Source organism: Triturus cristatus, chromosome 4_1 (assembly GCF_964204655.1).
Source record: "Triturus cristatus chromosome 4_1, aTriCri1.1, whole genome shotgun sequence".
Classification (NCBI taxonomy): Eukaryota; Metazoa; Chordata; class Amphibia; order Caudata; family Salamandridae; genus Triturus; species Triturus cristatus.
In genome coordinates, this window is record NC_140585.1 from 228,072,780 (window position 1) to 228,099,966 (window position 27,187).

A 27,187-nucleotide genomic window follows, 5' to 3' on the forward strand; every position below is an offset into this window, starting at 1 on the left:
TCTTCCTTCTGAACAACAGGCTGGTGCGCACCAAATACTGAAGGCAAGGTCAATGAGACGCACCAAAATATTCAGATTTCACAAATATATGGTATAAGACACTAAGAGCATACTTCTCTAAGCAATGGTGTAGTTGATGACAGACTCAACATGTTCAGATTAACAAGAACATATGATTTGAGGTGGCAGTTGAGCATGTGTTGTGAAGGATAGAGATAGGATTTGAAGCACCAGAAAGACCAGAAAAAGTTTTCCTTATTCTTACATACGGTTTGCTTTCCTTTGCACCTAGTTGGAAACACAGTGTAGAGTTTTACGCTAGTCCTGATGAGCTTTGAGGACGGCATATTCCAACTAGTGTTCAAGGCAAAAAAGCAGAAAGGTACTTCCTAGACAAAAGGGGCATTTTTCTTGCAAGGGTCCAAATTGTAATTGCTAAAAAATGTAAGAGGCACACATGTAGCCATGGAAAAAATTTCATTTTCACATCACATGCCTTTAATAGGCCACCTATGCTGCCTTTTCCCTAGTGGAATAGGCATGTAGGGAGTCTCTCAGAATGAGGAGGTTTTGGGCATCTGTCTATTGGTTACGTCTAGAGGGTCGCAGTAAGCCAGACTCCCAATGGTATAGCCGCTGCCATTTCAACTATCAGGAGCACTTTTCTTCAGACTGGGAGCTGCCAGTAATGCCATCAGAGGGGACCTCAAATTAACCATTTCCCCACCAACATTATTCTCACAGGTGATCACTGAAAACAGGGGCATCGATAGTAGGAAAGCTTAAATAGCACCAACATGCTGGGAGAAATCTAGTGCATGCAGGACACCTGTTATGCGAGTCCTGATAATGGACTCATGGGACGTGGCCAGCTGCCGAATAAGATGGGACGCTTCCTATTGCAGATCCCTACTGACCCAATCCCCCTAAAATCTGCCTAAAGATCCGGCATCCCTGATCCTCCACTGAGAATTCAGTGGTGTGGAGCTGCGGTGCTACAACTCAGCAGTCTGCGGGCCAAAACGGTAAAGAATTATCATCCTTGACTGGTGGGGTGCAGTGCGGTTGTGTGCAGCCGCAGCCTCAAGTGGTGAAGATGCCCCTGCAACTCCAGAGCCCTAAACTGGATGACAGCCGGGGCCCATATCCATGCCTGAATAACACTGACGGGCCCCTGGGTATTTAAAATAAGGACCAAAAACTTAACCGCCAGTTGATTTGTGCCCCACATGGAACTGTGACAGTGGAGCAAATGGGTAAAACTGTGGTGGCTACACGCCGCCTGGGCGCCGCCTTTCCGCAGCCTTACAGGTCCATTGGGGGGAGGGGGATGCTCCTGATGCCGCCTCTGCTGGTCAGAGGTCTTGTAAGCGACCCGGAGTTGTATCTGAGGGAGAGAACAGTGGACAAACCTAAAGCCTCAGTGGGTCCCAGGGAGCGAAAGAGGCCCCAAGGGGGGTGCTGGGTGAACACACCTTTTCAGCCCCTCTGCAGTCCCGGCACTTCCTACTCATTCGACCTGCTGGGCAACACAAAGTTGGGTGATGCTGCTTGAGCTCCCTGGCTGTCCACCCTATGAACAGAGGTGCCCTACAGAGGCCTTGGAGCAGTGGGGCACCCGCATGGGCCTGTCTTCCCTGCATACATCTCCTCAAGCCCTCCCGGGGCTACAACTCTTTTCCCGCAAGGCCGCTGGCACCTGGAGGAGTACTGGAGTGGCTCTTGGACATCAGTCGCTGTATGAGTAGGCCCTTTGATCCCATGGGGCCCCTGGTGAGTCAAATGGGGCCCCTAGAGAGTGCGTGGGGGAGCGCTACATGCCTTGTATTATACTCACATCGCTCATCCAGCCTACCTCACAACACCTTATGCGCCTGGGGGTTCCTTAAACGCTTTGGGGCTCTGAGAGAAAAGCATACGGCTGAACGAAGAGCGGGGTGAAGATTGACTACATCTGACTAGTTGAGGGATACACCACAGAACTATCCCATACTCACCTTCAGGCATACTACTGGCCTCTCAGCGCAATGCTCTCGGCCTGCTGTGCTGGTGAGCCCCTTTTTGGAAATCCAACCTTCTTCCTAAGTTCACCCTCCCCCCTACTCCTGGAGTGGTATGAATCTAACAAAGGAGTGGCAAGCTGCTACACCTTTCCGTCTGCTTGTTTTGGAGCTCTCAGCCCTACCAGCAACATGACTCAATGGGCCCTGTAGCTGAAACTAAACATTGGGGGACACCTGCAGTGAAAAACCCAGGAGCAGGCGGCAGTGAAAACCCCTGCAGAGATCTACCCTTCCATCCTTCCCAGTCAGACAAGGGTGGTACTGTTTCTTGACAGCTATGACAGGGGGTCGAGGAACCCAAGTAACCCATCGGACTAAACTGGACAATTTTTCACATCCCCGCAACGGTACTGGTGTAACACGAATAGACAGCGCACCTAGCCCCATCTGAAAAATAGACCCTTACACTCAAAGATATTATGGAAGCACTACCGGGGATCCCTGGAAACTAAAATTGACACCATGTCCATGGAGGTTACAAACGTGTGGGAGGCTCTCCGCAACATGGCTGCCTACTGGAAAGAGGTGGAAGACTCCCTTGAGACCCTCAAGACAGAAACTACCATTCTACCGAAACAAGTAAAGGAGCTGAGCTTCACAACGGAGATCCTTGGGACGAAGCTTGAAGACTTTGAGTGTAGCCTGAGAAGCAAAAATGTATGCATAGTTGGGATCCCAGAGAAGGCGGCGGGTCAAGCTGTCAATCTCTTCGTTAAGGATCTAATTTTTAAAGTACTGCAGCCCCACAGACTATCTAATTACTTCTACGTCAAGCGGGCCCACAGAATTACAGGTGCCATGCACAAGCCAGGTGCATACCCCCACACGAAAATCGCCTGCATCTTTAACTTCAGGGACCAAGATGTAATTCTTCGAATAGCACGAAGTGCCCCTCCAGTCAAGTACGAGAATGCAACCATCAGTTTCTTTCCAGACTTCACTTTCTAGAAGTGAAACGTGCCCTACGAGATCAGGGCTTAGTCTATGCTGTTCTCGGTGCACTTGCGAGTGGTGGCTGAGGGAAAGACTTGGCAGTTTACCACTCATGAAGAGGCCTGGGACTGGCTCGAATGGATGGCGGTCAGCTGGTGGTGCAAGACCCAAAATAGAGTCCAGAGCCTGACACCTCAGATCCAAGAGACTGATCAACCGACTGGCAAACCTGGTCAGAGATCGCCACAGCACCAAGTCACAGGCGTGGATCTCCACCTGGGACTGCACAACAAATAGTCAGACGGTGCAGGATGAAGTAAAATGCCACCAAGGCCTGTGACACTGCACTGACTTGAAGCAAGGAAAACCAACCCTTGCTCCCTTTACCTTATCTCTATGTATAGATCTGATTGCTGCTGTTGATGTGGCCGATCAAGATATCCATGCAGATAGATGACTCTTGGTAACACATGAGTATTCTAAATAGGATGGGGACAGGGGTTGTTTCTGGTGGTTGCCACTGTCACGTGTTGTTTCTGTACTAATTTGGGGAGACAGGCACTCTGCAATGTTGGGATCAGGCAGTTCTAAGTCCGCTATGTAGCGGAGGCAGGGACGGGGTACTGTTCAAGGACTTTTGTTTGTATTTTTGTTTTCTTTTTGAATGTGAAGGAAAGTTTTCAGCATGGGCGTGGACAACCAGGTACATTCTACCATAATGTGCGGGAATGCACCATAATACAAAATTTCTGGGCGCAGGTGGTGGAGTGTATGAGTGAAGTATCCTGGGGATTGATGACCGCTTCTGCAAAATTGTGTCTCCTCAACATCTGGAGCGCAAAGGACCTGAATCGCATGACACAAATATGGTGGACATTGGGACTAATGTTTGTCAAACATAGCATTGCAAGATTATAGAAGGCAGAGCCGCCGCCCCAGTTGGGGGACTGGAATCGCTATATCGATTGGTGTATGTTGGTTGAGAGGTGGTTTATGAGAGACAGGATTGGCCCCGAACATGGACGAAAATCTGGGGACCATGGAATGCCTACAGAGGCACTGTTTGTGATGATTTTGTTTCTCCTGGGCAGTTGGGGTCTCAGCCAGGTCCATCTGGGTACTTCACAAATGTTGGCTGATATGTTGGATGGGAGGGGAGCCGTGTGGGAAAACTGGAAGGTGAGACGCTTATTTATACTATTGAAATATCAGTGCAGCAATAAGCTATTGTCCTGTTTTTTTACTAAACTGTTAATAAACAGAGTCTAAAAAAAATGTACTCCTATTTTGTGATTGTATTTCCAAAACTTACCCAAGTGACAATGGTTATGACATAATATTAATAATCACAATGCTCTTGTGAGACTCTTTTCAGGTTTCACCTGCCCAGCGCTTGCGCTGTGCTTGTGAAATCTATTGTATTCAATATATCTTAAAAGCGTCTTACATCCCGCCTTCACTTCTTATTTGTCACTTTAGTTTTCCTTTGTTTCTAGTGGTTTTAGCGTTCTATTGTCTTTTCTTTTGGGTGCGTTTATCTTCTCAGCATCCCGTGGCCCAATAACTCATTTTCATCCGCTTTCATGGCTGGAACTTCTTTTATTAGGTTAATGCTGGGTTTTGACTCCTGAAACTAATGTTTGCATACTTTCACAGATGCATTTGAAGATTTTTTTTTCCTGCCAGCACTGATGGCTACATTTTTATTATTTAATTGCGCATTTTCTTTACTATCCCTGACTGCATGCATTAAAACTGTGCTTTGGCTGATGTATTTGAACAAAGAAATCTTCTCCTGGTAGCACGCACGGCTACTTCACTTTTATAATTTAATCCCTGGCCTTTAACCCCTTCACCGCGGCGGAAATTCTGCCGCGGTGCGGCAGTTTGAAAGAGTGGGCAGGGCTGCGTCGGCCAACTGACGTGCGCGGCACTAGCTAGGTAGTGCTCACGACGGCCGTTGGCCAACAGAAGCAGCAAACGGGTTAAAGTGTGCTTGACGTCTGCATGTTTTTTCTGATATCTTTCACTAAAGCTTTGTGATGTTGAGCCGACGCCGAGTCAAACCCGGCTCCCCAATTGCTTGTCCTCTTCTCCGTTGGCCTCTTCCCCTGGCGCAGCAGCTTGTTTCCGATGTCTTGCATTGAAACTTTGTCATGTTGAGCTGACGCTGAGACTTGAACCCGCCTCCCCAGTATGCTTGTCCACTAGTCCCCTCACCTCTTCCCCAGGCGCAGCAGCTTGACCTCCCGTGCCAGCAAAGAGACACGCTGTTTAAATGTTCAAGCTACTTTTATGTTAAGCGACTGCATTGCATATATTTGTAACGCAAAGAACATTTTCTAAGATGGCTACTAAACTATTTATCTTATTTGAGGTATCACGGGGCGTGTCCCTTTCAACATCGCATGTACGATTTGGACCATGAAGCTCTATTCATCAGCGGCTTTCGAAGCCACAGATCACACTAAAGGCACTAGGGATTACTACCAACAAAATAATACAAGCACTCTGCATTCTGGGATTTGTGGTTGGTTTCTCTGTAGATCAGCATGGCCGTGTTTTACAGATCAGATTATTTTGCGTGGGTCCGATATGAAGTGTCTTCAGAGTATGGTGGAGACAGCGACGCACCATAAGTATAGAGCCTGAGTTACAGCATAACCGCAGTGGTGTTTTTTATATAGCTTCCAAATTACGAGTTATAACTTCTGTAATGAATACTATGGTTTTGCAGAACAATGTTGTGTAATTTGACAGAATGCGGTAGTTCGGCAGTGCTGCATGACAAGGTGAGTTTGGCACTGTGCTTTAGAGGCAGTTGTGGGAATCAGTATCTCCTCGGTACCTATGAGGTGAATGTAGGGTAGCAAACCAAGCCAGCATCGCTCTCAAAAGTTTACACTGCAGGGAGTATAAAATTGTGCACATCTCAATGAGAGTTAAGCTTCTTAGGGTTGTGACCCTGGGAAAAATCCAGTTCATAGTTGTTTTTTTAAACCGTCATTTTAGAAAGGACTGGCATGATTCACATACATGCTCTCTACTCTGAATTCTTTCAGTTTATCCTCTGTGTTTTCATTCTCAACCCTTTGATCTGACTCCGTCATCTCTTCAATGTTTTTATGTACCTTTTAATCTCAATGTAATTTCTATGGTGTTTTCAAGCACTCTCTAATCTCGCTCTATAGCCTGCTGTTGCATTTATATTTTTTGATGTTCCAAGCTGCTCTTTCTCTCTGTGCCAAATCACTTGCCTTGCTTACTGTTGTAGTTGTGACGCCACAGGTATTTTACTGATACTTGAGTTATTTCACTCTCCATTGGAACACCTCTATTCTCTTACTTATAGACTTTCATTGTTATTTGACAGCACTTTCTCTTAATGTCATACCACTGTCCTGTATCTCTGCCTTTCCTATTCCCTCACCCCTCCAAGCTCTTTCACGGTCATCTATATGTACTCTATTGTCACTCCTCTTGTCGTATTCTCATTATTTCGTTTATTGGGTCTCTTTCTTCTAGCTACTTTGCTATCAAGTTTATTTAAATTTGATATAGACCTCTACTGAGGTCAACAAACACACAAACATAGTTTTAAAACATTTATTATGGTACCTGTAGCATCAGCTTTAAGAAAAAGTGACGTCGTATCTGAGCTTTAGGTGTTTATAACTTTAACACATTATCATCATAAACTTTTTAAAAACTTTTTTAAAAACTCATAGTTTTTTTTTTTACAGTTGATAGCAGGCTAATTCATCCGGTGGTGATTTACAAAGCTTCATTAGAATTTGTGTAGATAAGACGTTATATCTATCACTAATAGGCCTTAAATACCTCCGCCGGGCTTCTTGGATTAGGGCAGACAGATAATACATGAATTAGATCTTGTATTCCTCCCTTACACAAGTCATAGAGCCCTGTTGTGTTTTCAGAGTTATTCTACTTTGCTATGCAAACTTTCAAAGGGAGGATTTCCAACCTCAGTAAAAGAATACAGCGCCTTACCCTGTGTTCTCATGAAAAATAAGTGTATTTCGCAAGGGATTTATATTCTATGGTTTTTGCATATTCTGTATAGTGTTTTAAGTGAAGACAGTGTTCTACATCTAGGTCAAAGCTTAATCTTGGGGTCAGATTCTTTAAAAGATTGCAGGTGTCCAAGTTTGTAAAAGTGCTACTGTGCAGTGTGGTGACAGATTAAAAGCTGAATTAAGATTTGTATTAAAAGTGTACAGTGACGACTCAACTCTGAAAGTTTCCAGTTTTAAAATGTGCCTTAAAGAACCAGAGTCAGCATGTAAAATATGATATGCCCATCTTAATATATTTGTGATAGCTCTTGCATATAAACTAGCTAAGGAGAGTTCAAGGCTTATTACATGAGCCGGAACAGCTTGGTTTACTCCTACCAGTTTTCGAAAAGAATTCCCCTATTCTCGTTTTTACAAATTGCCAAGTTTTTATGTGTGTATACTCTAGACCATACGTTAGAATGGGAGGGATTTTCATACGATTGACCTCTAACAAAGGTTGAAAGTGTCTGTTTCCAGAGCCGGAGTATAGCTTCAACAGTGCTCCTACATGGGCATCTGCCTTTCGATCTATGTGATGTAAGTGGGAGGAGTTCCGTAAAGTTTGGGTAAAAATCCGACTTAAGTAAGTGTATTCTTTGACGGTTTCTATTGGTTTTCCCCCCGATGTCCAATGAAACGGTCGGAATCACTTTTTTTCCCTAAAAGGTCAAATTTTGTTTTTGAGATGTTTGGGGCTAAAAAGTTGTCTTCTGCATAGCCACTTAGTGCGTTTAAGTTTCTTTGGAGTCCTATCGGTGTAAGATCTAATATCACGATGTCATCAGCGTACATTAAAATATGTATGTCAGTCAGTGCTAATTCTGGTGGAAAATGCTTTACTTGGGTGAAGTACTCTGGTAGGTCGCTTAAATAGAGAGAGAATAACAAGGGTGCAAGGACACAGCCTTGTTTTAGACCGTTTGACGTGTAGATTGGTCTAGTTAAACCCTTCTCTCCCACCATTTGGACTCTGCACCAGGTTTCTGTATGGAGAGATATCATTATTGTGAGTAGGTTTTGTGGGATCCCTAGCCTCACCATTTTTTTCCAGAGTGTTGGCCGGTCCACCCTATCAAAAGCTGTGGTAAAATCAATAAAAGCACAGTATACAATTTGTAATTTTGAAATATTTGTCGAGTATCGTTTGTAAAAAAGCAATATTGTCTGTTACTGTGTGTTTTGGGCGGAATCCTGGCTGGGACATAGGAATTGCTGCACTGGAAAAGGCCCAGTCTTTAAGATGGTCCAGGACACAGGCTGAAAAGACCTTTCCTGTTGAGTAGGGGAATTTGCAGATAGTTCTTTGGGTCTGTTCTAAAGCCTTTTTAGGTCGAGCCTGCGCTTAGAGAAGGCCTCTTGGAATCACTTCAGACTTTCTGCAAACTCGTGCATGTGGTGTTCGATTTTCCACACATGCTATCGTCCTTTGCGTGTGGCTTTCAAAAATTTGCCAAAGGTAAGTGCATGTCCCACCTTTTCTGAAAAAGTTTACTCCTACAGCGTTAAGCTGTCGGGAGCGAGCAGCGGCGCGCAGCGTGCCATCTGTTGTGGATCATGTTTCCTTTCAAGACCTTGCAGCTTTCCTTAGAAGGCGAGTCCCCTCCACCTTGGCCAAGGGACAGACCCCACCGCCACAAGAGTGCACGCTTCTTTTCCAGCACTCCTATTCATGACAATAAGATACTAACAAGGCGCATCCCTCAACACCGGCCAAGGGACAGACACCTCCGCCACAAGAAGGCGTGCTTCTTTTTCCAGCACTCACATTTCATCTATGTCAGCAATCTCTCCCTGCACCGTTATCTTTGTATTAGTATGTTATTTTCAAGACATTTGCTGTACCCAGTAGTTGGACTCTATAGTCACCTCTTTTTTCGGTACCATCTTAAAAATTGACCACACCTTTTAACATTAGCCTTTTGTCATCACCGTGGTGCGCGCTTCCTTTCACACCTCTGCGCAGCTGTGGTGCGTGCTACCTTTGACATCTCTGCATAGTGCACAGCTATGGTGTGTGTTTCCTTTCTCCACATTGCTTTTGGTGCTCGCTCGATCCAGGAGCGTAACGCAGGCTCTTGCTGGGGGATTAATTTGAGTCGGTGTCTGCCGGTGCGCACACGGGCACTTAATTATTAGCATTTGCTTTTTGTGCGTGCTTGCTGGCACCGGCTGTTAAATAGTGCCTCTGCTTAGCTGTGGTGTGTGCTACCTTTCACATCTCTGCACAGTGTACAGCTGTGATGCGTGCTTCCTTTCCCCTCATTGCACAGTACACAGCTTAAAAATCGACCGCACCTTTTAACATTCACGTTTTTTCAGCATCGTGGTGCAAGCTTCCTTTCACACCTCTGCACAGCTGTGGTGCATGCTTCCTTTCCCCCCAATGCACAATACACGGCTTAAAAATTGACCACACCTTTTAACATTCACGTTTTATCAGCACCGTGGTGCGCGCTTCCTTTCACACCTCTGCGCAGCTGTGGTGTGTGCTACTTTTGACATCTCTGCACAGTGCACAGCTGTGGTGCGTGCTTCCTTTCCCCCCATTGCACAGTACGCAGCTTAAAAATGGGCCACACCTTTTAACATTCACGTTTTTTCATCACTGTGGTGCGACATCTCTGCGCAGTTGTGGTGCATACTACCTTTGACATCTCTGCACAGTACACAGCTGTGGTGCGTACTTCCTTTCCCCCATTGCAGAGTACACAGCTGTGGTGAGTGCTTCCTTTCACCTCACTGCACACTAGTGGCGCATGCTTCCTTTTACAACACTGCACAGTGCAGATATGTGGTGTGTGCCTCCTTTCACCCCAGTGCACAGCTGTGGTGCGTGCTTCCTTTCACCACATTGCACAGCTGTGGTGGACGCTTCCTTTCACCACACGGCACAGTTCACAGCTGTGATGCGTGTTTCCTTCACTCCACTGCATGTGCGCCCTCCATCACACCCACGTGGTTCTCTTGTTTCTGGTTTAATAAACAAATTTCACACACAGTTGCCCAGATTTCTGAAGTTAGCATTTGTGAACGCACTGGATCTCGCAGCTTTTCTTACAAGGCACGTCCCCTCCACCCCGGCCGATGGACAGACTGCACCGCAATAAACTGGATTATAAAGTACCCTGACAGAAGCACCGAGGCGCTGCACCTTGCAGCTTTCCTTACATGACGCGTCCTCTCCACCACGGCCGAGGGACAACTCCTCCGCCACAAGCTGCTGTGATTGTATGATATTATTAATTTTTATTATTCCTAGTAACTTTGGCATTGACATTATTGCCCTTTATTACACTATTTTAAATCATAAGCAGCAACATTTGTTCACCTGTGCTGCCCAGATAGGAAGCACATCAGTACCGCCACTGTAACAGGAGGCAGACCCACCACCCCTCCCACACTTCCAACAGACGGCTCTACAGTAAACAGTCTGTGTATTGTTTCTTATCGCTGCAATTTATCTCCCTTCACCGGCTCCTCACCGGCCCCCTTCACTCTTCTCCGCTCTCCCTCCCACCGTCTCCTCCCTGAGATTGGTACAACAGACGAAAGGAAGCACCAGTTCAGCTACACAACATCAGCATAACCCATTACCACAACATCACACAGCACCACCTCAGCATCACTCAGTATCACCTATGTATCATACAGAATCACATAGGCATCATCTCAGAACCAGCGCACCACCACTTAATTCCCGATCACCTGAGCATCACCTCCGCCACTACTCAAAACCACCTAAGCATCACTCCACACCACTTCAGTTTGGCATAAAAATTTGACATCTATTAATTCTACACAAATAACTCTCCACTACTCCTATCTAATTAAAGTACTATTTCACAACATCCACCCTCCCGTTGTTTATATCCCAAACCTAACAATAATAACTATAACAAAAACTAATTACAACAAGCAAGGAAAAATTGAGAGCATTGCATAAACAAATAAACTAGAACACATTTTTGGTATTAATTTAGGTTTTAGTACAATACTTCAGTTGTATATAATGTTTTTTCGGTTGGATATAAGGTGACAGAAATAGATAGAACACTTTTTTTTATTATATCTTATAAATTTTCAACATGCTGCACAGCATTCACAATACTCTACAACACATATTAAAAACGTTAACAAAGCCAATAGCTCTGTCTAAACACTTATAATGCCCCAAAGGCGAGGCCTATTGGCTATGCCAATGCTTGTTTTAAGATAGGGACCACAATACTCTCCAGCCATGATTTTGGGATACCTCCTGTTGCAAAACAGTAGAGAAATAGGGGGGATAGAAATTTGCTCCACTCATCTGGATTTGCTTGAAGAGCCATAATCGGGATCTTGTCCGGTCCCATAGCTGCTGTAGATCTTGGGTCCTTTATAAAGCGAGCTATTTGTTTAGTTGTTAAGGCTACAGTTACAGCATTTAACTGATCCTTCCCTTGTGTCTGCTGATCCCATTTTCCTGCTTTCTGTGAGTTAAGTTTATACAAATTATGGATATGTTTTTCCCAGGCCGATGCGTACACTGGGAGTGCTTGTATTGTTTTCCTGATACCCATTTGTTTGGCAGCTAGGCTCCAAATTGCTTTGCTGTTTTTACTTTTTACTGCCAATTGAATGTCTATCCAGTTTTTGTCTTTTTCCTCTTTTTTTTCTTTTTTCTATTGTCATAATTTTTTCAGCTTTTTTATTTCTTTCTGTCTTATCCCCGAGTAGTTTAGAAATTGTGTTCTAATAAGACTATTCATTTTTACTGATTCGTAATCTTTGTTCATTCCTTTAGTTGCTACTTCTCTTTTTGTGCCTGTTTGAGTGTTCCCGAAGAGATGCGATGACCGAGGACACTGTTTCTTCATAATTCATTATCAGATTTACTTCTTTATTGAGCGGGTCTGAGAGCATTGCAGAGATTACATTATTTATTCTCTCAATTGCTTTAGAGTTCCAGATGATCCTACCGTTTTTATGATCTACATTAGCATGACCATTCAGAGAACCTAATGACCATGGCGTAGTAGATTGCAGTGTGAGTTCTATTTCCAGAGACAAGGATGAGTGATCACTTTCATGTATTTCCTGTACGTTCAATGATTGCACTTTCTGCAAAAAGTCCATACTACAGATTACATAGTCTAAGATAGATAGCCTGTTAGTACCCGATCTGGTATAGGCGGCCGGGAGATCCCCTTCTACTCTACCATTTAAAATGACTCCATTCATTGCGGAGAAAGTAGCAGTTTCCCTCGTTTATTAGCTTTTATCTTTGTTGGAAATAGTGGTTTTGGAATAAAACAGGCCTACTCACATTTCCTTCTCTATCCAGTAAAGTATTAGAGATTTTCCCACTAAAGTCTCCAACAATTAAAACTGGTGGGTAGTCCTTATGGGCCATTGCAGTTTCAATCTTCTCAAATATTTTTGCTAGCAGACAGTCGTTGTGGGGTCCCGGCGGTATATAAACATTGAAAATTAGCAAGTCCTTGATGGTACTCAAACTATTGTTCTGATGCTTAATCTCAATGCACTGAGCATTTTGGAGACGCAAGTCAATAATTTCTAGGTCCCAATAGATTTCTTCTTTTAGGAGAATTGCAAGGCCTCCTTTTGCATGACCCCTTCTTGTGGCCTCAGCTGCGATGTCAAACACAAAATAATTTTTGGGTGTGAAAGTGTCTACGGACCAGGTTTCTTGTAATAAGAGAATCGATGGGGACTTTTCTAGGATATGGGCTAGCTTTTCTTGGCTTTTCCCAGCGATGTTCCAGGAGATAATTGTTAAACTTCTGCAAAGTCTTAGTGTGTTTCCTGTTTATTGCTGTTCAAATGTCCAGAAATCCAAGACCAGGAGTGTTTTTTTGGTTGCGGCTTGATTTTTTGGAGGAGCCTGGTTCCAGATTCATCACTCGCCTTCGCTGATCAATGTTATTAAGGATCCTTCTGGTATGCTTATTTGAGTTATTGGAGACCAATTCGCATGGTTATGCCGGGAGTAAATCTTACCCTCATTGTTATCTTTTAACCTGTTTCACTGTGTAGCCTTTGCTTTGACTTCAGCCATGTCAAAACCATTTTTGTGAAGGATGTCTCTCTCTTTTAAAATGATAGATGGAATAACGTTGGACCAAAACTCCACATTTGCCACCGTTAGACTCAATTTATTCGGAAACACTACTAATTTTATTTCTAGTATTGTGAGTGAGTGAGTGGAGTTGATGAATCTTATGAAGTAAGTTTAATATCCTCCCACGATTTAGAGGAATCATGTTGCAGGGGAATAGATCTATTAATTCCAATGCACAAGAGACAGTTTGGTCTCCCTTTCCATGTGTGTTTTTAGTAGAAAGATGGATTTCGTTTTTGCCTAAATTTGTTTCGTCCTGGCATTCCTTTGTGTATTTTGCTGAAAAACTTGGCGCCAGTGGGTAAAACTTTTTTTCCCTGTGCCCATTTGATTTCAAATGGGAGGGAATATTCATCTATGTTTTGGGTTGTCTCTAGATTTTTTATGATTGGTTCATTGCTCTGAACTATTTATTCTGGTATTTGTGGAAATTTTACTTTCCTAGTCGATCGTCTCATGATTGTTCGCTTTGCTCTTTTTTTGCTTTACCTTCCCCTTTATGATGTATCTCTTTGGCTTTAATGTAAGCTTGGATTCTTCCATTATTGGGGGATTTATAGAGACCTGTTCCTGATTCTTTTGTATTTGAGTTAGCATTCCTTGCTGATTCTTCTGTTTAAAAATGGGAAACAAAGGTATCACGGGTTGAGGGTGATTCCTATCTTGATTTCCTCAAATATTTTGCATAGGGAGTAAACATTTTCGTCATTTATGAGCTTATTTGAAACTTTTTTTTGGTGAAGCCATATGTTTGTGTTGCCTTTTGCATTTTTCCTGTGAGATGGTCAGCAAATGGTGTATTTGGGCGTTCTTCTTCCCGAGTCCCAGATTTTCCTGGACCACTTAGTACAGTTTTGGAATTTTGATTAAGTTGTTTCTTCCTTTTTTTGTTCACTAAATATTGTAGAATTCCAGTTTGCGTTTCGAGAAGCATGTCAGAGTTTTCTATGTTGTTCTTCTCAAGGAGGACCAATATAGATTCCAAAATTCTCTGTAGTGAGAAGAAGGCATTAGATACAAGTTCTCGCCTGTTTGGGGATTGCGGTACGTTGATGAATGGGAATTCTGGTCATTGTGAGCAGTTTTCCATGTAAACTGTGGCATTAGTTGGAGTACTGTTGGGTGGTTGTGGTGTCTCTTTAGGTACTGTAGGAGAAAGTTGATGTAGATCTAGTGAAAAGTTTATATCCGGTAGAGTAAAGCTGGTTTCTAGAATTGCATGAAGAACTTCCAATACTATACTTGATTTTTGATGGGGTTGTTCCTGACCCCCCCCCCCCATTGACCACATCTTTTTTGTAGTCCGTTGGCGGCTTACTTTCTTGTTTGATTGCCATTTGCTAGTCCTTGCTGGCCATTGATTGTGCTTGAGCACAATCCCTTTCCTTTACCTTGGATATTTCTTCCTGATCTACTTGTGCTGATAGGTCGTCTATTCTAGAGGTTGCAGTGAAAAATCTTGTTATGTCTACCACTCCGATATGAGATTCTTTGTGTATACTCTTTCTCATAGATTAAGCCGTACCCAGTCTTTTCAAGTGTACTGTTTGAGATCTAAGTTTTTTGTAAGCCATGAACGTCGATTGATGGAATGTGCAAATGGTACGCCTCATTAGTTGAGCGGTGCTCTTGCCCGCTATCTCGATTTCGTGCTCTGCTCCCAGCTTCAACGGCAGTAATTTCGTTGTTTTTCTGCTCAGGAGTAGTTTAGCGTATGCTTAATGTGTGTTTTTTTGGAGGCCAGACAGCCCCAGAAACTATAGACGACGGCCATAATAACAGTTTCCTCTGTATTATTACCCACCAATTTTCTGGTGTCGTGAGTAGCTGTAGTTCTGGCCTCGCTAGCTTCTTTACCTCCTTGCCTCCTCACCTCATGAATTGTTGGGGCCTTGCAGCCACTTACTACCCCTTCGCGCCCCTACACAGGGGGGAACAACCTTTACAACGCAACTGTTACAACGCACTACACTTACAACGCATTTTTTACAACGCATAATCCATTACAACGCACTACACTTACAAAGCATTACACTACAACGCATTTTTAAAAACTACCTTTACAACGCATTCCATTACAACGCCTACCATTACAACGCATAATAGTAATTTTTACCCCTATACTATCCAACACTTGCCCTACTGTTGCACCCCCTGGAGTTAGAATAGTAATTTTTACCCCTATACTATCCAACACTTGCCCTACTGTTGCACCCCCTGGAGTTAGAATAGTAATTTTTACCCCTATACTATCCAACACTTGCCCTACTGTTGCACCCCCTGGAGTTAGAATAGTAATTTTTACCCCTATACTATCCAACACTTGCCCTACTGTTGCACCCCCTGGAGTTAGAATAGTAATTTTTACCCCTATACCATCCAACACTTGCCCTACTGTTGCACCCCCTGGAGTTAGAATAGTAATTTTTACCCCTATACTATCCAACACTTGCCCTACTGTTGCACCCCCTGGAGTTAGAATAGTAATTTTTACCCCTATACTATCCAACACTTGCCCTACTGTTGCACCCCCTGGAGTTAGAATAGTAATTTTTACCCCTATACTGTCCAACACTTGCCCTACTGTTGCACCCCCTGGAGTTAGAATAGTAATTTTTACCCCTATACTATCCAACACTTACCCTACTGTTGCACCCCCTGGAGTTAGAATAGTAATTTTTACCCCTATACTATCCAACACTTGCCCTACTGTTGCACCCCCTGGAGTTAGAATAGTAATTTTTACCCCTATACTATCCAACACTTGCCCTACTGTCGCACCCCCTGGAGTTAGAATAGTAATTTTTACCCCTATACTATCTAATACTTACCTTAAATGCAATGTTATATTATGCGTTGTAATGGTATGCGTTGTAAAGGTATTTTTTTAAAATGCGTTGTAGTGTCATGCGTTGTAAGTGTAGTGCGTTGTAATGGATTATGCGTTGTAAAAAATGCGTTGTAAGTGCATGCGTTGTAAAAGTGTGCGTTGTAACGTCATACATCCCTAAACAGGGGCCTTGTTGTTGCTTGGTAGCAGGTTCCTACGCGTTTAGCGCAGATCATTAGGTAAGAGGTGGTCTTCCTCGGCTGCGCCCAGCAGCCGTGTGCCAAGCGAGTGGGACACTCCTAGGTGGACCGCAGGCCGCACCCGGACCTAGTCGGGCCGCCTCCGCGGTACCCTGGTGGCACAATCTCAGAAGGAGCTGGCTATGGTTCCTGCACTCGTGACAAAAGAATATTGGAGGATAGCTGAAAGATAATTGGTCCAAAGTTGGGCTAAAGGAGGCAGAGAGTGGTGAAAAGCAGCGGTAGAGGAGATTTCAGGTGCCGGTTGTAATGCTGTAGTGCTGTGTGAGGCTATACAAGGTTTTTTAAGGTGACCCGGCAACTCGACAACCCCCTTGTACCTGCTGGTAATCACGGCAGTCATGACGTGGCCGCTGGTAGACTCTCCATGCCTCTCCTTGTTCCTTGCTCGCCGCTGACTGTTGCAGCTCTTTTTCACTGTTAAATGCGGCTCCGCGGCTCATAGCGGCTTCTCTGCTCCACAGCCACAGTGGCTCTCACCTCCGTTCACTGTTGCTCCGGAAGACCGCTATAGCTCCTCCTCTTCCTGTGTCAAACCGGTAGCCGGAAAACCCTAAGGTGGCCCAGTGAATAATTTTTTGCACAGTGCCTGCAGGGGGTCCAGGGCTACTTTGCTATCTGTAACTCCCTCTAATTCATGGCCACTTTCCTGCCAATTAGTTTCCCTTGAACGGCTTCTCTGCTCCTACTCCCACCTGTTATCACTCATTCTAAAATGACAACTTAAAATAATAGTAATCCCACAGGCGAAACCTATTGCATTTAGTGATGCTGGTTTGAACATGGATACACATGGGTGAACCTCCTTTATTAGTTCGAGCCTAGACAGTGCTTGGGCTGTAGCTTAGCAACCTGTTGTGTATGGTTTGTGGAGTTCAACACTGCCCATTTCTTGCCATTGCTTTTCATTTGTCTATGGCACTGTGCTTTAAAAACCCTTGCTTACTAGTGGTCAGTGCAGCCTCTTTTTCCCACCTTTTTTCCTTACGTCCCTCCCAGGGAACAGGGACTAAGCACTGTATCATTATGCTATGGATGGTTATCTGTTCTTTGGGGGACTATTTTTTTTGTTGGTTTCCTGCTCTTTTACTGTTTGCCTGTGTTCAGCTTCGGGACATAGCTGCTTACATTTTAATATGGCATTCCTCCCTCCCACCTTCTCTTAATGCCACAGTTGTGTAGTGCTGACTCCTATTCCGTTGCTTGTATTTTGTATAGCCTTTTTTTGGTTACAATTTTCGATGTCAACTGTCAATTGGGCTTCTTTTGGTAAGCTATTCCTTCGGATTTGGGCTTCCCTTTAAGGGGGATTGGGCTTGGTATACAATGCACAATCGCTGTTTTCTGTCCGAGCCACATTCATAAGGCTTGTGTCTTTGTTTTTTGGATCCCGTTCCAGTCTGTATTTCTGACCACTTTTATATTATGCGCAACGCTACCTTTTGCTCAGGCCACTTTACCTACAATTTGTAAACATTACTGTTGGTAGTTTGGTGTCTTGATAATTTGTTTTTATGCCCGATATTCATGCCTGATACAGAAGTGACCGTAGGAATAAAGAACGCTTTGATGATGATGATGGATGTAGTCTTGCAGCCACAGCGCATTTTTTATGTTGGTGGCCGAAGGATCTGTTTAACATCAAACAGCAAGGAATAGGCCCTGGTTAGGTTGCGGTGCCAAAAGGCCCTTTGCTGGTCCAACCAGAACTAAATAAAAAGTCACATGAGAGCATTATTTATTCATTTGCGCCATTTTCGAGCTATGGGATTTGTGTGGGATGAGGCACTGTAGTGGCCCGAACCCTTTGCGTGGCCGCTTGTCTGTCATCGTTGTTTTCAAAGATTACCTGCTGTATTCGACAGACCAGTCTGCCCTGTGCGGAGGGTTGCCCTCCCGGTGGTCTAAACCAACCTTAATGGGCCTTATACCTGTAAATTGGTCAGATATCAGCAGCCCAGCAATCAGCGAGACGTTATATTGCAACTCCAGGACATGCGAGAAAGCTCCACACTGAAGGAGTTAGAAACCCAGTAGCTGCTTGATGGTTAGCACTTATTTTCAGAAAAGCAGGACACAAAACTTTATAAGCCCATGGTGAACAACAGACGTCAACTATTTTTAAAATGATCCAAGAGTTTACTTTGAGATAAAATGGGAGTGCCGACTGGACCCAGACGTACTTCACTCATGCTGCTGTGTGTTTTAGAGACCACTGACTTTCCCCGTGCTACCTTGGCCTCTGTTAATAACCGTCTTCAACCAATAAGACAAACAATACATTTTGTTATATTATGAGTGAGTTAATATACTGCTTATTGACCGATATTCAATATTGTCAATGAAGTGCTCACATTGATACTGCTGCGGTCTTTGGCTCTGCGTGAATTACTTTTGTATTGCGCACTGTGTAATCCCATTGATGTGAGTAGTCTTTTTTTCTTGACTCCGAGAGGCTGTTTGGTTTACAGGATTATCCTGATTTGTTGTGAAACACCTAAAGCTAAAAGACAGCCCCTACTCATGTGCACTGGTTTTGGCATGATGACCCCGGGGAGCATGGACGCTGCTGTGCACTAAACTAGATCGATAACTATGTAGACTCATTAAGTGTCACACAGAAGTTGAGTGCTAGAGCTTGCTTGCAGGGTCACATAGCAGGAGACACAGGTAACAAGTGCTCTTTCTCAGTTGTTAGATAAAAATACTAACTTGATTTTATTTTTTAATTAGAGCTTTATGACTGTCACCTGTAACATCGTACCACTGTAATGTCAAGGGTTAATTTTGCCTCTACTCAATTATTCTAATTTAATTGATCACAAAAGGTGTTTTGGTTGGAGGTTTATGCATTATTTTGGAAATTCAAACTTTGTACCAATGTTTTCGTACCTACACCTGTCATATTTATATTAGGGCTGTACACTGCACACTTAATTGCAGCTTGTCAAGTTTACTGTGTGGTATTTGTGGAGTGGGGACATTTAGCAACTCTCTTCCAGTAAAATGTTTCCCACTGTTCTGTCTGGTTTCTGGTTCTCCCATTTGTCCATGTAGCTACACTTGAGGCATGTACGAGATGCCCTTTTACAACATCTACATTGATACCTTGTCCTCCCGTCCTGCATTGCAAAGTGCCTCAATGCACTGCCCTTCAGTCCTAAAAATAATGAGCTTGAAAGTAACAAAATATCCCCATTTCCTTGCAACCCACCTCCTAAGCAGAGGCTCAGTTAGGGTCCTCGAGCCGGGCAAAAGCAGAACTGGGTCAGGCTTCAAATCGATAGTGCTGGCAAAGCGCACCCAGGCTACCTGTACAAAGAGCATTATGCAGCCTGCTTGCCTCTGATTTAACTTCCCCTCTCATAATAATTAGCAGGGTTTGATTGTGTTTTCAGGGATGGGTAAGGCTTCTTCAGGGCTCAGTACTTATCCCAAAATGAATCCCTGGAATGAAGTTGCTTGAAGGTCTTGGACCATAGCTGAACTTTTCATACAAACATGGATGCATTAGTGCAGCTCACAACAGTTCAGAACTTGTAAAAAAGCATTCATAATGACCTCAAGAGAGGCGGTCACCTTAGTTGACATTAACATTGCGCTAACAGCATTTCTGGACGTGATCTATTTTTAGGAATCCCCAATGACGTAAGACGTTTTTTTAAAAATGTGTCCATAAATGTTTCCTGAGGCAAGCATGTATTCCTCAATCAGACAGCATGACCCCTTGTGTAGTAACTGTATAGCTCTTAACCCCTTCAGCGCGGCGCGGATTTCCGCGCCACGCTGAAGATTCCGTGCGCGGGCGGGGCCATGACGGAACGGTTCCGTCATAAGCACAGCCCAACCGACGTGCATGACGGAACCGTTCCGTCAAGCGCGTCGAAGGGGTTAAAATCCCTGTTTTATTTTTCAACAAAAAAGGCAAATCTATCTACACATTTCCATGCCAGACAATTCAACTACAGGCATTTCAAATCCACACAACATAAATAAACATCAAAACACCTAATTCAACTCACAAACACAATTGCACAACACATTACATACATCCAAACAACACCATAAAATTCCACATCATGCCGCAACATTCTACAGCACACCACATAATTCAACTTTACTAAATACCACTCCATAACACAAAATACCATTCCACATAATTCCACTCCATAACCTACGGTCCCACTCCACATAATTCCAGTACACTCAATATCATACAATTACTATCAACATAATTTCACTGCACACTATGCCACATAATTCCACTACACAAATCCATTCCACACCACACAATTCCATGCCATATAATTCCACAACTAACAATTCCAATCCAACCCAGATAATTCCACTACACACCACAAACACACACTCCCTAACACATGGGTAAAGACATTGTCATTTACAACACCAATAGCTCTAACTCAAGCAAGTGCGAGACCTATTGCATTTCCAATGCTTGTCCTACTGCTGATGGTTTTCCTCCAAAGATAGTGACCCGTCCAGTGAGCAGGAGTCTAGTTGTTAACAAACAGTGGTTTTACAGATGAGAAGAGTCCTACTTGTCCACATTCTTGAAGTTGGAGAGGTTAATGGAGGCCTGTCCTGGCTTCATGAAGAGCCCCGTGGATGCGAGGGACCGTACTAGGGCGAGGTCGGCAGAGTGGAGGTTTCTCTTGGGGGCATAGAAGGAGATTCATTTGTTGAGGTATTGGGGGTGTAATGGAGGGCTTTGTAGGCGTGTGTGAGCAATTTGATGGTTATTCGTCTTTTAGGGTTGGTAAAGCATGTAAATATATTTTTCATATTTTGAAAATATATTTAATATTAATTTTTGAAACTGCTTACTAATTTCATGAATTGTATTATTTTGGTTAACATTTTTAATACATTAATATTTCTTAATTACGTATTTTCTTTAACCAATGTTCATCACATTCGTTTCTGTTGCTCAGTTTGCAGTGGCAATAGTACATTTGACTACTACAGAGTTCAATCCTTAGGCTGGAGTCAGAATCTGTCCCCTACAAACACCAAAACCTTCCCTACTGTTGCTTATGTTAGAGTGGGACTAGTAAATCTGACACCTCCAAAGTATACCAATTTCTCAAATTTTTTAAAGTTTGAAGTGGGAATAGTAAATCTGACTTTTCCTAAATCTGGCATTTTCCTACTGTTGCTCAGTCCAGACGGTGAGCAGTAGTGTATTTTTGAGTGGATTAAGCTTTATTGTTCAATTACTTAAAATCGTTACACTATACTATAAGAAGAAAAGAAAAATTAAAATCTCACACAGATTGTTAAAACTAGAAGGGAGTTAAAACATTACAACTGATGTTCAAACTGGCAATAAGGTGCAGGTGCGTAAAACTTAGAGAAGAGTTTTGTCAAAGTCTCTCTTGCTTGATAGCCGGCTGGTTACTTTTATGTCTCAATTTTCTATATCAGTGCGGCCCGGATTGCGTCTATAAATTTCCCAAGCCGTGCGACTGTTTGGGCTGCATTAGCAGAGAAACACAGGTCTGAAACTTCTCTGCATCGTACAAGGCCATGAGACCTACAGATGGGGAGGACCAAACGTGCCGCTCGCTAGCTAACTTTGGGCAGCAGCACAGCAGATCTAGCCAGGATTTACGATGGTAACTACAAAGTCATCATGCGACTGAATTGTCCTGCCGGGCCCAGGATTGATTAAAATCCACAATGGGCAGTGCAAGAAGTCTCATGTTTTGTAGGTAATTCTTTTCCGGGCCAGGACTGTCAATGCTTGCTTAAAATAAGGCTGTGGTTTTCCCATAATGTAGGAAGTATCCAGTGATGAGAGGTTGGATTGATGAGGGTGAGCAGTAAAGAATAAATTCTTCTAAGTCCAACACTTTTTTTTTACAGTTGATCAAATTGTGTGAGAATAGTACATTTGAATATCTTTGATGAATGCATTTTGAATTTTTGTTTTAGTGGAATTATGATGGTATATTTTTAAATGTGTTTTTTCTTTTTTATTAACATGGAGTTAAAATTGTCAATTATCCCTTTGTGAACTAGATGGATATATATTTGCATATAATTGTAATCAGGTTTGTTGTATTTTTTTATAAGGCTGCATGTCAATATGTTTTGATTATTTTCATTAAAAAATGTTCTTGTCTTTAATTTGTTTTAGTATTTTTTGAATTTTTGCAATTTAATTTTAAAGCACATTTTATTTTACATTTTTATTTTACATATTTAAAATATGCAAGCAATAATATGATTTGTTTCGACAATTTGTGTCATAAAAGCAGACATACAAATATACAATACTATTGAAGGAATAAAAAGAATAAAAATATAGAGTTCTTGGGACACATATCTCAGAATACAGATAGCTTCTTCCTGATGCGGAAGCTAATTCTTTACAGCATATAGACTGTTTGGATGTTATTCTAAATACAATACCTCGTTCAATGGTCACTCAAATTATGCGCAACCAGCGCCAAAACTGGTAAGAGATAAAAATGGATCCAACGTTTACATCTTATCACACTGAAGTCAAGACCAGGTTGCCTTATAAATGAATTACCTTTTTTTAAACTGGATACGTAAAAACAGCAATCAATATTTTACAATTGTTAAAATGTTACAAAGATAAAATAACTAACAATAGGTTATCGGATTTTTCAGCTTATAAACCTTTTGTATTTTGCAATTATGTATATATATAATTTTATTATTTTACAATCTATAACATTCTTGTAAAATTGAAATTCTAACCCTATTCAATTTTTATTTGTTATATAATTTTGGTATGTTTTTATTTTATAGTTATACACCCTGTTATTTTTAAGTTATTCAATTCATATTAATCTTATTTTCTTAATTAAAAATGTTCAAATATAATATTTTAGTAAAGTTAATATCAAAAACAAGTTACTCACCTGTACATTGTGGTTCTCTCCAATATTGATATTCTCTCAGATTCACTAGTTGAATATTCCCTGTTATTGAGGTGGGAGTCTCAATATAATCATAACAAGTGGTCAAAGAAAAGTCTTGAATTGGGACACCTTAAAGAAGTGTAATTGCTAACAAATCATTTTAAAAAGAACCAAACTTCAGCCAATCTGGAAGCAGCTGCTGATTCATTCCTTCACTCAAGGGTCACCATACCTCAGGTTTCTTAGCATGACTGATAAAGGAACGTGATGAGGTATCAATGAGGTGAGCTCCCCAAAGGGAGGAAGGTAGCATATGAATCTGTAAGGAGAAAATAATAGAGAAATCCCTGTCCCACAGCTGCATCCTCCATTTCTTGTGGCATCTAGACAGTAGGATCTAGTGAACATATGTCTATTCTCCCAATTAGCAGCCTTAGATCAGGATACTCCAGCAAACAGGGCAGTCAAAGTTGCTACACTTCTAGTAGAATATGCCAGCACTTTCCTTGTCAAGGGACGTACAGCTTTTTCGTAACAAAAATTAAAGCCACTTCAACTCAATGAGCTTTACTCTATCTTGATAGGATAGTCCCTGTCCTTTCCTTGAAGAGGCGAATGCTATAAGCAGTTGGTCAATTTTTTGATTGGTTTAGGTATTTCAAGGTAGAATGTCAAGTCTTTTTTTATATCTATGGTATGCTCTTTTTCTTTCTGCTGCATTGGTCGGATTCCTGCACTAAGTCTTCAAAATGATTAGCTCAATTCTTATGACCAGAGTGAGAGCTAATAGCAAAGCCATTTTCCACAACAGAGCTTTCAGATCAATGTGAATGGGCTCAAAACAACTTCTCATTAATTTAACTAGGAACGTATTTGGTTGCCAATTGATAAGATGTTTCTTAATTGGAAGGAAAGCTTTTAAGAGTCCTCTTAGGAATTGCTTTATCACACTATTTGACCATAATGATTTTTGATTCAAAGATCGGCGGAATCGTGATATTGCTGTTAGGTGGGCATTGACTGATCTATGAGACAAGCCAGAATGTGGTAGGTAAAGTAGGTACCATAGTATCTGTTCAAAGTAGCATTTCGGGAGCCCCAAAAGCGCAAACACTTCGCTTTGTAGGTATTATTAGTAGAATTGGCTCGAACTAAATTTTCTCTAGAGTCTTAAGGAATATCTTGAAGATGGAATTTGTTGCATTCTGGAGCCTTTATGCTGGCATCACCAAGTAGGTTGAACTCTCCAAGGAAAATAGAGTGGTTTTGCTAAAAGAAGGTTGAGGTGAACAAATGTTTTAAGTACATGAATTTTCAACATGGCCTGTAGATCAGCATTAAGGTTGCTGTTTGAAACGCTGAAAGCGGCAAGTGGAGAGTTTGAAGGTTTTGTGTTATTTGGTTGTAGAGGGTGGAGAATCAAGAGGACTTGCAATAGCTAGTCCCACTCCCTCCTTGAGTATGCAGTCTATGAGTTGGATGCTGTAGTCTGCAGGGATGCATATGTCTAGGATAAATGTGGAAGTAGTAGTGAACCATATCTATGGGAAGAAGAGTGTTTCTAGGTTGTGTTCTGTGATCAGGTTAACTAATTCATGAGAATTAATGACTGCAGAGTGCATTGATGACCAGGAATTTGATGGTATATACCAATGGTCAAGTGTGTGTGCTTGTAAGAAGTATGTGGAAGTGATTTTTGGCTTTATAAAATTTTAAGAGAGATGTTTTTGTCTGCATGATTTTAGAGTGAGTGTTGATAAGGTAGGTGAAAGTATGTGCATGGTGTGTGTGCGAGTGTATGTGTGTGTGTGCGTGCGTGCATGCGTGTGTATGTGTGTGTGCGCGCGCCTATGTGTGGGTGCGCGTCTGTGTAAGTTTTCCTTAGGGGCTAGAAGCTCTAGCCCAAGCACCTTCCTGACCGAACAGCACCACATAGGCAACACCTCGGTCTTTGTTTAGGCTTTTCTGGGAATGCGCAAGCTGTCCTGTGGGTCTCCTGGAACTAGGGGACGTAAATGAATCTAAGCAGAAAGAAAGGGGTAATGTCCAGAAGATCCGCTGTAGTTTCAGATTTAACTGTCATAACCTGAAGTTGGGCATTACCCCTAAATCCCACAAACACAGACGCAACTAGGTGTATCTAGGTTAGACAGTTTTAAAAATTATAGCCAATTTATGCATTTTTAATGTGGAAGGTTGACATTTATTAGGTGTGTCTTAAGAAATAGTGGACCGGTCCACACGCGTTTCACCCTTTGTGCGGGGTGCTGGCCTGGAGCTTTGTCAAAGATAATGTGTAAAGCAGTTGAGAGCAAATGGCATTGAATTAATGATCCATAAAGGTTCAAAAAGCTAAACCTGTCTGTCCAAAGTCCTAAATGAGGAATCAGGTATATATTGACCGATGGCCATCTCGCTAATTAGGCAGGGTAACAAGTCTATGCGGGCCTCAGTCTGGGAGAAAACTTGCTATGCTGTCCAGTGTTGAACTATGGGAGATAGTGTAGAGGGCAAGAAGCAGATGATTGTCCTGACATGTAGGGAGTAATGTCAGGTTATGTCATCTGAAGTTGGAAAGCTGGATGTATAGGGTTCAACTTTGGCCTTGCGTGCATAGTTAAGGCAATATTAAACTCCTTGGAGGGCAAGAAGGTTACGCATGGCACCATTTAGTGACACTGGCAGGAGCGGGGACACTTTGTGCTATGGCACTATAAAAAGTTTACTATTGGTGCATTTACATTGCCAGATAAAAATTTAGCAGGGGCAGTGAAAGGGATATTGAGAAAGAATGATCCTGCCCCTAGCTAAGGTCAGGAAACCCAATGTCAGTAATCAGTGGAAAGTTTAGGATTAAGTACACAATAATAAAAACATGGATGCCAATGGTAATATGCAACAATTAAGATGTTATGTAGGTAAATATCCATAAACGAAATAGAGGGAAATATGCCAATAGTCATTTATTTACCCAGGTCAATAAACAACATATTCCAAGTGTTTACATTTCAGATCCAATTCAGCTATCAAACAGGCAGATAAAATGTTGTGTGTTATATTTTGAACTAGCATTCAAACTTACCTCTAGGTATATTGAAGGTGGGTTGTGCTCGCCTCCAAATTTCTCCAACAGTGCCTCAATGTGTTCTTGTGTTAATTTAATCATTTGTTTGATATTCCACACCTAGGAGGGACAAACAAATGTTTCAGACTTAGCGTAGGCAGAAAATGAAGAATATGATGTGAGAACAGTTCACTTTAAACTGATGACAATTTTGGTTATAGAAAAGCTATGTAACTAACATTAGCTTCCTAATATAGGTATCACCTTACAGTAACACACTGTAACACATTGCTAGAACATTCATCAATATATTACTTTTTCGTGAAGCTCCAAAATCTCTAGCCTGAATTATCAAAAGTAGTTTAAATAAACCTGAACCCATCATCAGTTTTTCTTGTGAGGCACTGTAGAAAATATCCTTTATGGATAAAATATGTTATTTACTAGAGACTCGTGTACTGTAGTCCTTTGTCCTGCGTCCGCGATACTCTTGAGGTACCTGCTTGATGGCAAATGAAACAATGCAGCTTTGCACAGGACAGGTCTATTTCAAAGACTTTTGGTGTGACACCCTCCAAGCACACGTTCTCTGACTTCCAAGCTCAAAGTAGTACTTTTTTTTTTTTTTTTTTTTAAGATGAAGGCTCAAATGGCAGAAGACAAATTGCTGGATTAATTAATTAGAAAAAGAGATGCAAACAAATACCATGATGAGGGTCATGCATGCATTATGATCTTTCCAGATTACATAATTCCAGTGTAGTGTCAAAAGGCTTTGTTAAATGTAAACTAATGTTGCAGGGATTCTGCTCATGCACAGAACTAAGCGCAGGAAACCAGGAGCTCGGTGTATTGTTGTGTACCAAAAAAGCCACCTCAGTGCCCAGAAACCCAATCCGACTAGCATTAGTGTCTCATTCGTT

The 27,187-nt window shown here is 42.3% G+C and overlaps 1 protein-coding gene across 3 annotated transcripts in view; it reads right to left on the bottom strand.

The window, feature by feature from the left end:
- The window catches only part of BRAF (B-Raf proto-oncogene, serine/threonine kinase), an 803,995-nt gene that overhangs the window by 650,075 nt on the left and 126,733 nt on the right, over positions 1-27,187 (bottom strand). For all 3 annotated transcript variants that reach the window (XM_085651927.1, XM_085651928.1, XM_085651929.1), the window contains exon 2: positions 26,283-26,384. In XM_085651927.1, coding sequence (XP_085508053.1) covers positions 26,283-26,384 — 102 coding nt within the window. The remainder of the gene's footprint in view (positions 1-26,282; positions 26,385-27,187) is intronic.